Source organism: Apteryx rowi, unplaced genomic scaffold (genome assembly GCF_003343035.1).
Source record: "Apteryx rowi isolate R43461 unplaced genomic scaffold, aptRow1 scaffold_469, whole genome shotgun sequence".
In the NCBI taxonomy this organism is placed as follows: Eukaryota; Metazoa; Chordata; class Aves; order Apterygiformes; family Apterygidae; genus Apteryx; species Apteryx rowi.
In genome coordinates this window covers 1-11,523 of record NW_020450726.1, presented here as the reverse complement: position 1 = coordinate 11,523, position 11,523 = coordinate 1, and the positions used below count along the sequence as shown (strand labels likewise).

At 41.2% G+C, this 11,523-nt stretch overlaps 1 protein-coding gene across 1 annotated transcript in view; it reads right to left on the bottom strand.

Annotated features, from left to right (window-relative positions):
- Positions 1-10,561, bottom strand: part of ANKH (ANKH inorganic pyrophosphate transport regulator) — a 50,371-nt gene extending 39,810 nt beyond the window's left edge. The window contains exons 1-2 of the mRNA XM_026077920.1: positions 10,379-10,561; positions 3,088-3,382 (exon numbers count right to left, since the gene is read on the bottom strand). Of these exons, the coding sequence (XP_025933705.1) occupies positions 3,088-3,382; positions 10,379-10,561 (478 nt within the window). The remainder of the gene's footprint in view (positions 1-3,087; positions 3,383-10,378) is intronic.
- Between the last annotated feature and the right edge of the window lie 962 nt (positions 10,562-11,523).

Here is an 11,523-nt window from a genome sequence, read left to right as displayed (position 1 = left end):
CGGTGATGACACATGACCTATCATCTAATGTTTAAACTGATGTGGTGGTCGGCAGCAGTTAAGGGTATCTACCTAAGCAAAGAGGATGCTTCCCCAAAGTAACATCCGCCTCGTCATTTCCAGAGCCTCAGAGAGCTGTAGAAAGTAATATTAATATGCAAAAAGAAATAAAAAGTCTCAGTATTCTGTTTCTGCAGCTTGTAACTCCTGCTGGAAGATGGTGAGTATAGCTAGGCAGGCAGTGCCAAGAGAGTGAAGTGGAGAAGGGCTGAATGATGCTATTTGATTGCCAAGGAAAACATCCATGTCCTTCACGATACTAGTGTTAGAAGAACCCACTTAGTATGGAGGACTTATCAGCAACACCTGTGAAATCCATGAGGCTGTTATAATGTTCTATAAATGAATTCTCTGTCAAGCTGGTAATTTAGTGAGRTGTCATAAATATGCATCTTGAATCCCTTCTCTTACAGCCCAGTATTCCCACACAGAAGCTAATCTCTGAAATAGAAGCTTTAGGCCCTGGCTACATACCAAGCTTCCCACAGGGAAACTCTTTTAACTAGTGGCAGCAGCTGTCCCCAAAATAGCACCAGGGAAGGAAGGCAGCATACTATTTGCCATTTCCAGATTGCAACTGCAAATGCAAGACCAGTCTACTGTCCAAGGGTCTACAGAAGCATTTTAAGTGGGAAGAGACAGTGGTTTCAATTCCCAGCAGTGTTATAGTGTTATGGAGAGATTGTGGTCAAGTCATTTAGTTTCTTGGTTCTTACTGCTACCTGCACAGGAGGGTGATAGGGACTGCTGGTGAGGACTTTGCGGGCTGTTCATGGGAACATGGAGTGGAGATGCCTGAGGCACCCCGAGGTCGGAGCTGTGAGTCTGAGTTGTTTGGCTCAGCCTGTCACTCCCACAGTGGACTGCCTTAGCCCCTGTGGGGGAGCAGCAGGGGGGAGCTTGGTGCTGAAGCAAGGAAGCATGAGCCAGTTAGGTAAAATGGTCTGTTTTGATATTGTAAATAAGCAGAGGCAGCTGTTTGTGAGGAGCTGTGTGTGCAGACTGCAAATAGTCTCTATTGCAGTTGGAAATGTGGTGATTCATTGTGGTCACCGTGTTTCTACCATCACTTGTTTTCTTCCTTCTGACCTTCTGTACTCCTTATTTCACTGGGCTTTTTCTTTCCTGTTTCTTCCTGGGCTTTCACAGTCCACAGCAGACAGTCATGTCATCTTCCTTAGCCCTGTGCACAAGTTATGTGACAGAAATTCAGTCCCCTGAGTTGTGTTTGTTTCTCTTTTCATCTGCTGAGCATCAGTAACCTGGATTTTTGTCTCCTGTAGATAGTCTGTAATAGGCTTGAAGTTGTTGGGGAGTAGCTGCAGATCCTAGGAGGCTGCCTGTCTGTCGCTAGACTCCTTCTCCTTCTCCTGCTGGGAAGGTTGTGCATCTGTGGGTCAGAAAAGAATAATCAGGATTTGAAATGTGTTCAAAGGAAACTTGAAACATAAAACTTGGCAACATCACCCAGGCAATTGGTGCTAGAATCTGACTAGCTCCATTCACTTGGGCGCTCTGCCAGTCTCTGATGTGGCCTTTGCATATTTTCAGGCATAGACAAGTTAAAATACTAAAAAATATTTTGCTGTCTGCCACCATGAGCAGCTGAAGCTTGTGTGAAGCCCTTTAATTCAGGACTTTAAGGCATGGTAAGTACAGTCCTTGATTTTTATTTATTTTTTAATAACTGCAGAGAGGGCAGTTCAGAGGGTCTGAACTCAATAGGGCTCTATTTCCAGGCAGCGCCAAGTAACTTACCTGGCATGTTTTCAAATGGCTGCCCTAAACACCTCTGATCAATAAAAAGTCCCACATGGGACATGCAGGAACTGTATGCTGACTGGCAGCACRTTTGGTACTTGAGAGAGCAACAGCCTGATAATGTACAGTATCCCACATCCAGCCCACTCTGTAATTCCATGGAAATTCTGGATATTGCTATCAYACTCGCTTTTCCCATTCATCTGCAACAGAAAGATCTGCTGCCCCAGGTAGCTCCCCTACCTCCTGTAGACCAACACACCCCTCCACAGGCTGCGGTGCTACCTCCCTCCCTCTTCCCACTCCTCAGAGCTCCCAGCTTTTAGGATTGTACCTGTTGAATGCAACGTGCTCTCTGCTGCTTCCTCCAGTATCTCCTGTTCCTCATGGCTGAGATACACTGGTTTCTGCTCTGTGAAATGAGCTAGAAGGTGCAGAGGATCTGGTGCAGTTCTTGAAGAGGTTGAAGTTAAAATCTTCCAGGTCACATGGCTTATTATTGTTGTGGTACTGGTTGATGCTTGACTTGATATCACGCTTCTCTAGTCTCTCAGGAACTTGCAAATTCTGTGGTTGCCTTACTTTTATATTCAGTATATTTCTGCTTGTGTATTTTCCTTGCTTTAGAGTACATTCAGGGAGCTGGCTCAGTTTGGCATAAAATGCTCTTAGTAGCTATTTCTCCTACAGATTAGTTATTCAACAGAAGTGGATGAAGACTAGCACTAGTGGAGAGTAATACTTGGTATTTTTAATGAGGTTGCTGGCACCTGCTTGCTTGGAGTTTTGTAGTGTAAGATAACTAGCAAAGGGAGAGGCACAGAGGGAATACACCAATAATGCCACCAAATTTTGACAAACAGCTTTGCCTTACACATCTTGATGTCCTGCTACAAAGTGAGTGGTGAACCCATTCATGCACATACTGCTAGGTGATCATCCTACCACTAAGACTGAGCTATCAGCTTTGTGCAACCCGTTGATGTTGCCAGGTTGATACATCTGACAGCACGGGATAAGCAGCGAACTGAGCAGCCAGGCAGGTGAGCCCTGGAGGTGGAATCTGCCACTTAACAACCTGTTTAAAAAGTAATAAAAATTGCATGGCTTTGGCATGGTTCCAGCCCAAGAGCGTTCATTTCCTTGGCATTTCCTGTTGCACTTACAAACAAAATCTTAAGCCTACAGATTAATCAGTTTTGAACAACAGGTGAGGGACCGGAAACAAATTAAGAGATGTATTAATTAAATGTGAAGTGATCTTACCTATTAAGGTATGAAATATAGCAGCTACAGCTCCAGCCACAACCATGCACAAAACTGCTTTGGTCCTGTCTCGCTTGCTGTTCACAAACACCAGACCTACATTTTTGAAGTCACTCATTGGACCTGTGAAGAACTTCATCAGGGAGTACGCCAGCCCATAGCTGGCCAGCATTTCCACAGCATCTTCCTTGACAGCAGCAATACCCCTATTCAAGGCCTGTTGAAACACAGAAAGACAAAGAAAATAATGTAGCACATGTGCAGGCACACTGAAAAAATCTTCTGCAGCCTGTTTCTGTAGGAACAAGGAAGTTCAACTCTCATCATTTTTGCCCTGACTTGGCTCTTATTTCTCTGAGTTCAGAAGCAGAAAATGACTTGTGATGTAGCCAGCATGACAACTTCACATGGACAATAAAGGAACAGAAGATCTGAATATAATCTCTGTTTAAGGAACTAAGGTGACTATCTAATTCTAAAGTATCTAATGGAATCCTGCTATACCAGCAGTCAGTCTCTTTTCTTTTCAGAGTAACTTTATGGCATGATTAATGCATCATGGATGATACAAGACCATTTAAATGCCACTTTGAGGCCTGAGGCCTGAATTGAACCATGCACAGTCCTTGCAGGCCATTTAACTGCCCAGGTACAAAACTCTGACATAATATATATAGAAAATTCAGGAGCTAAAACTGCGTTTCAGTGTATTGAGCTTTTCACTAGATCCCATGTAATTGTTGTGAAGAACTGACATTATCCCATGTTTTTATTATGAAACTAGACCAAATATGCACATGTCTAAACATATCTGTCCTCCTTTCATGTATTTCACAAGGCCCAGATCCTATATTCATTTGTATCTCTTTGTAGCATATTTAAAAAGAAATACAGCGCATGCACTTCAAGACCTTAATTCAAATAACCTACCAATTCATTCTAGACCTGTACTTAGGGAATGTCTGCCAATGAATCACCACAAATTAAATGGATAATTTTTATAACTAAGGTGAACCCTAGAAGGAATACATAACATTGCTTCAGACTCAAGCCTGCATCAAAATGCTTCTGAAATATTGAGTAAAAATGACAGAATGATAAATTTTATCTTCAGTGTGATAGCATCAGTCATCTGATATATTCAGCAAATTGTTAAAATAGGATTAGATCCAAAAAGCAAGAAGCATGAAATATGACTTTTTTTTTTCACAAGTATTTAGTTCTTATGGGTCACAGCTGACATGTGCTGACAGGGCCACAACAACTGGGTCAGCCAGGAACATCTCTCCAATCCATCCTGCAAATCCCAGTCTATCCACTTACACAGCACTTCTAACGCTGCTTTTTCTGAAAGAAAAAAACACAAACTGAGTATCAGCAGGTAACCAAGGTGAAGTCCTTCCATTTTAAATGTAAGTATGGTCTTTTTGTTGTAGGCTGTTGAGTTTTTTTCTTTTTTTGCAATGACCATGTAAGCATGCAAGTCCCACTGACTTCCAAAGAAACTGCATCTCCATGGCAGAAATTAGCATTTTTCCTACTGCTTTTCTTTTACATTCTTCCTGAAAATATGTGCTTAATTTCTTGAGACTAAAGCTGCACCATCAACATAGCAAAAGAAGATACCAACTTATCCATCACTGATATTTGCTGAATGTTTTTTTTGCAATGTGCTCTGACCTAAATATGTGAGGTTCCAAATGTTTTCACCCTTCTTGCTCCAATTTGTCCCTTCCTAGAAAATATCACATCTAAGATCCTGAAGACCTGCTGCTGCTATACACAGTCACTTCTGAGGTACAGATAATTCCACCTATTGCACTGATAAGCATTCAAATTATATTCTATCTGCAGATGCCAAAAAAGATGTCATTCTGTGACACTAATGGATGCATAAAATTGTAGCCAGACAATCTGTAGAAAAGGCTGTGGCCTGTGAAATGAATAGTCAAACTTAGCTGCCTTTTATGATGATGCTTGTGATGATGTTATATTTGATATCCAAGTGTATACCGAGTTATAATCTTTTCATTTAAGCTTTCTAAAGATGTTAGATCTCCCTGCAGCTGTTGCCAATAATGGGGCAACATGGTCCTTAGATTAAGCCATATAGAGGGTTCCTTGATCATGGCTTTTTTCCCCTCTTTCCTCTTGTCCRCAGTGAAAGACTTGAAATATTTGTGGCTACTCCAGTTTTAAGAGAAACAGAAAACCAGTTTCACATGCTCTAGTTTAAATGCTTCCTGTCACTTGCAAACAACAGAAATCTTTTCAGCACAATTCACAAGCACAAGTGCTTCCTTCCTAGCTTGGACCACTACTGAATATCAGAGTCCACAGGGGAAGATAGTGCCTTGGATAACTGTGGCTTCAAGAAATCAGACTCTGCCCATAGATCCAGCCCTGTAATCTCTCTGTATAGAGACAAACCTTTGCAGAGCACAAGCCTCAAGCCAGTGAAACTACCTCCATGTGGCTTTGGCCCCTCAGGACCTCAGTTTTCCACATAAGTAGGACAGAAATAAAGATCTGAGCACTCCTCTTCCTCTCCAGTTTTACAGGCTGAACTCTGATTTCTTGTGTTTGAACAAATTACAGCCAAGTAGATACATCTGAGTAACTTTCCCCAGACACATGCTGTGTACCGGGTAATGTAAACTGGCAAAACCCAAAAGGGACTTTGTAAGAGAAATGTTGCCATTAATTTATACTCCTGTGGAACTGTTGGCCGATGTGATGAAATACTCTAGAGGYGAGCCCTGAAAAAGCAATGCTCCTAAATGTTTCTTTGGAAAGAGTCTTAGAAAATGAACAGCCAATGGAGCCATCTACAGATGGTTTAGCTTTTGTAACTTTCTTTTTCCATTTCACTTTAAGAAGACAGTGCAAAAGACTTCATTCTCAGTTTCCAAACACTATACAAGCACTTTGTGAACTTTTCTACCCCAAGCACCTTACTGTGTCATTATTACTGAAGCTACTGGGCTCTTATTTGCTTTCCTTAAATTCACAAGAAACCCCATAAACTTGGGAAAGCTGATTTAGGGTGCAACATGAAAGATAAAGTCAGTTGATTTTTCATGGCATGTCAATCATGCACTTGGTAATCTTCCAGTTTAATTTCCTGTTAGGTTTTCAATTAAATCTCTAATAAAGAAAGAAAATTATACACCAAGACAAATCTCCATTTCTTTTTTATCTGACTGCATTTTATACACATTTTGTGTACACAAAAATCAATTATAAAAATTAGTCAGCAGCATGTGTATTCCATACTTGTTTCACATGCAAGAGAGCATTTCTCTACAAAGATTTGTGTGATTTAACTAAATCAGACAGAACCAAGTAGTAGTAATAATAACAAAAACAATACTTATACAATAAGTTAGCTTGATCATACATATTTCAGTTGCCATCCCACTTTCAATTGGCTTATTCACACCAACCCTGACGGGGGAACTAGGAAATGCAGGCGCTTGAAGAAAGACTACTGGTGATAGCACCTTCTCTTGAGTTTTTAATGAACAGCTAACTTAACGTGGCAGTAGGTGAAAATCTCACAATAAATCACTTTTCAGCAAAAGTGATTAAAACAAAGCCACTGTCATTGCTGACCCTTCTTTTAGAAATAACAAAAGAAACATGGAATGCTTCCAGGCTGAGCATGATCTGGTAGGTRCATGAACCAGTTGGTCAAAGCAAGTCATATTCCTAAAACACTTCCCCAAAAGGTAGGCACTGAGGTCTATAGCTACTTCTTTGCAATGTCTTGCATAACACATGTTATTACCAGAAAGATGAAATCTTTACTAGAGGGCATGGGAACAACACCCTGAGCCCTATTCTTATGACAAGTTCTGTGCTGTCTCTAACGTCCACTAAAATCAGAGAAGACTAGAGTTTTTAAATTCTCATGCAAAAGATTCAAGTCAGAAGAATACCAAATAACATACTTAGTGACATTTCAAATCAGTAACCACATCCTTAAAATTGGGTACTGCAGCTGGCTTTATCCTCTTAGAAGGAATGTAAGAGACCTTTATCAAATCTCTATGCAAGCCATGAATAATGGTTGAATGCAACAATCTTTTGCACGGAAAGACAGGGCTTTAAAAAGAAGCAATTGTGGAGAAAAATGACAGGGCCCTAGCTGCTTCAATTTTGCATGCCCTTTCAGCACTGTTCACTACTGCTGTCAGAAAAAAAGTTAGGTTGCAATCTACAGCTACACACCTCTGTGGCCAAAGAGTCAAAGTCCCTCCCTTAGGCTGGTTCTGTAAAGTTTGATCACCTCTTACATGATCCTCCCCTCCCAGTGACTGCAGGATGACTAGATTCTTTATTTCATATTGGATTACAGCTATAAAAGCATGAAAAAAAACACTGGCAATGCCACATCTGTTATACAGCCTCTCTTTTGCTTGTAAAATGGTTTAATACCTACCTAATGCATAGAATTTCAATAGTTTGTATCTCACTAGAAATGCACACTTTCTACTTCATTTGAAGTTAACTATTGACTATATAGTCAATACTTGACCAGTACATGTGTCAGGGTTGAATTTCAAGCAAAAGCAAATAAAATCTGAGAAACAGTAATTCTTGTCATGCCTCAATTTTGGTTATTCTGGAAAAGCAGACTGTGACCTAGAGGTAGCTGTCATGTCCTTATGTCTTGTTCAGTTTGAAACTCAGTTTTTGCCTGAGCTGTTTTCAAGTCTGTTTTAACTATTTAGTTACCTGAGGATGACACCAGAGACCTGCTAAATTTGGCAGTAATTTGGCCAAGGATATCTTTGGTTCAAGGAACTTTTGTAGGAACCCTCATCCCCCCAAAACCTTTCTTCCTACCTGCCCTCCCCCAAGAAGATGGGAAAGAGCCAGTTAAAGAGCAAGCTGACGTAGGGGACAGCCTTTCTCCAATGTCCAGTAATCTCTCTCTTGATAATTGTTGGCTGAGTTTCATCTACTAAACCTTGTCACACTGACACCTCTGTATCAAATTTACTAGTAGACGCTGGCTGTTCTGCTTTGTACCGTCACAGTTGCATAAACAGCACTGCCAGAAGAGTATGTGACAAAGGCAGGACTCTTGAAGCATGATTAGACTATTGGATCAGTGCTCCCAGAGCACTGTGCTGTTTGCATCTCTGTTTCTGGTTTGGGGTTTACCGTAAAGGCAGCAGCCACTGGAAAGTAATTTGAGGGAAATTGCTAGTGCCCCAACACAGGTCTGTGTAGGACTTCCACAAGCATAGACATAAAAAGGGGAGAAAATGAGGTGAAAATAGCACACACCAATTTACTCTGGCTCAAGAAGACTGTCAAAGCATTGTGTTTGAAGAGACAGCCCTGAAGGGGTAGAGGCAAACTGATCTTGCAGCTAAAAACTGATGACTGCTCATTATTTGATTGTGCCTTTTCTTTTTTTTGCAATGCTTTTATCCTCATTTAGTATCTCTAATTTTGGGTCAGCAGCTGCTGCTGGTCATGTGTCAGATGACTGCAATGTCATCTGAGATCTATTTCTGTTAGTACACTATTAAAATACATCTCTCCTACTCCCTTATTAAAGCCTGTTTTAAGAACAGACCACTAGTTTAGGCTTTCCCTGTCCACAATGCTGCAAGTGCTGAAAACAGTTCGACCCACCAAAATAATCCCCATCCACAGCCAGAGAGCACACTCCTGACCCCAGTCTGAAGGAAGAAGAAGAGATACCCATGCCAAGAGAGAGGACAGCTAGATGCCTGCTCGGTATGTGGGGTATCTTTGGAGAGGCCACTCTTGGAAGAGTATTAGGACTGCCCTGAAAACCAGAGATGCAGAGATTTTTGTCTCTTGCCTCCTCTAATTGAAAAGAAGCTGGAGATGCAAGCCAGGTGGCACAACTTTCCCTTAAAAAAACACTAGCGCACTAAAATTTCAATCAAATCTACCCTGCATACTTAAGTAAGGAGAATATGACCTAGAAGAAAGCCTGTATGCCCTGTGAAACAGCAAGCAATCCACAAAGAACAGAATGCAATCAATAACAATTTTTTTCCCATTCACCTTCCTGAGCAGAAATGAAAAGCAAGAATGAACATTTTTGCAAGATTCCTACTCTTATCTGAGTGAGCCTGCCACTCTGTGACCACGATCAGGCTCTCAGTTTTACTTGTTGACACTACCCACTCACTTTCCAATGTCAAAGCTGTGTAAAAGTGTGTCCTGGAAGAAATGAAGATTCTAAATCCACCATATAATTTTAGAGCACTCACAGCTTTCTCTAGACCCAGGGATACATCAGGGAACAGTACTTTTTAACAGGCACAGTCAGGAGGCATGTGAATAATTAGGGCAGCAGAGGCAATGCTGAGCTCAGCGAAAATGGAAAATCCTTCCCATTACAACTGCTAACGCAGAGGCGGGTGTGCTGGGGAGCTGGCAGACAAGCTATGGCATGCCAGCCTAGGGCATCCAGTGCCTGTGAGTAGGTTCATGCACAATAACCAGTGCAACAAGACAGGCAGCAACACAGAAAAGTGAGGGGAGTCCTTTGCTCTCAGAGCAATACGTGAGTTTTTTGCTCTGGTTTCCCTGGGAGCTTATCCATGAAGGTAAGAAGCATTTGCGTTTATGTCATGGAAGTATGGCTACCTCCAGTCTAAGTTTATTTGTCTTCAGATCTTCACTCAGAGGCCAGAGACTCATTTTCTCTTAAAAGCTATTTCTGTTGTAAACCTAAGAATACAGACAAATAACATTGAGACATAAATCAAAACATATAAAACTGGGAGAAGGTCATCTCCCTGTCTCTTCAAAATGCACTGTGGAATAGCTATCAATTTTTCACCAAATTCCATTTTGATTCCAGAGAGCACTAGGAAGGATGTAAACTAATATCATATATATATACACACAAAGAAAACCTGACTTAACCATAAATGATCCAGTACCTGCAGCGGTGCTCCTTACTTTGTTTTTAATTTCTCACAGGAACATCTGTGGCTACAGATTCTGTTCTCTTCCTTGCATTACACCCCTATGGTAAAATATAAACTGATTTACTATCAGTCAGTTGCATATTTCATAAAAACACATTTTCTCATGTTTATAAATTAAATCTCAGGAGGGGCTGTCATAGGACTTATTTGTATGCATACAGCATATTTAATCTACACAGGTCCCCTACCTGTCAGTCTGCCTCTGTATCAGCATTAACTCAGTCCCCACTGAAATATTCCTCACAGCTTTCTCTCTTTCTGAAATGGATATTGCCACTTTCTCCAAGGTCACATCTTCTTACCAGGTTCCAAAGAATCGCAGCCTGGTTCAGGTTGGAAGGGACCTTCCGGAGCCCCTGGTCCAAACAGGGCCAGTTTGGAGCAGGCTGCTCTGGGCTGTGCCCAGGCAAGGTCTGAACATCTTGGAGGAGATGCAGAGGAGACTCCACAACTTCTCTGGGCAAGCTGTTCCAGTGTCTGGCCATCCTCATCATGATTTTTCTTTCTTAATATCTAATCCAAATGGGAATCAGAAGACCAATGGCCATCTCTCTTGGGCATTAAAACACGTTCTCTAATCAGCGAAGGTCCACGCTCCCAGCTTAGTTCAGAGTTTGCATTTTCACAGATTCCACTTTCCTGTGGACTCTACTCTTTCACCACTCTGCACTACTTCTCCTTGCTGCTTTCTTTCACCAAAGATCTTTTTGTTCTTGTCAATGATCCACCTAATAATTTCATCTCACTCCATGAAAATACTTAAGTTGCTCTTGTTTTTCAATTGTCACCCTTGCTTTTCAGTTTTCACCCTTCCTTTTCTGCTGTTTTTGGCTTTATCACAGATAGAACTTACATTCCACATAACACTATTTTTCAGTAATTTAGATGTTCTACTCCTTTCTTTTGCATTTCTAAGTTCATGGGTTACATATGAAGCTAGGCTATTGCTCTCTTTTTGCACATTATAAGTAGTTCTCCAAGTGGTATTTTTTCAGATAAGGTTACCTAACACTCCTAATTACAAGTTCCTGTACTAAGTGTGAATCTGTTTTTTTTTCCCTTAAAAAAAAAAAATCAGACTGTGGCATAGATTCAAATAAAAAATAAAAAATAAACCAAGCAAACATTTTAAGGCACAGCAGAGATTGCCTAGGCTGAAGTGCTTAAGGAACCAGGGGAACAAGGAAGCACTGCATCTGTCATTAGCTCACAGCAAAAGGGAAAGTGCTTCTCTTTCCATGGACTGAAGAAGCAGTACCCTAATAGATTTCTTTCTCTCAGGAATAGGTTTCTTTTTCTCAGGAATTGTGAGGTGATTTATTCTCCTATCCTGGCTCTTGTGGAATCACAGAATCACAGAATCGCTGAAGTTGGAAGGGACCTCTGGAGATCATCTAGTCCAACCCCCCTGCTCAAGCAGGGTCACCTAGAGCACATTGCACAGGAT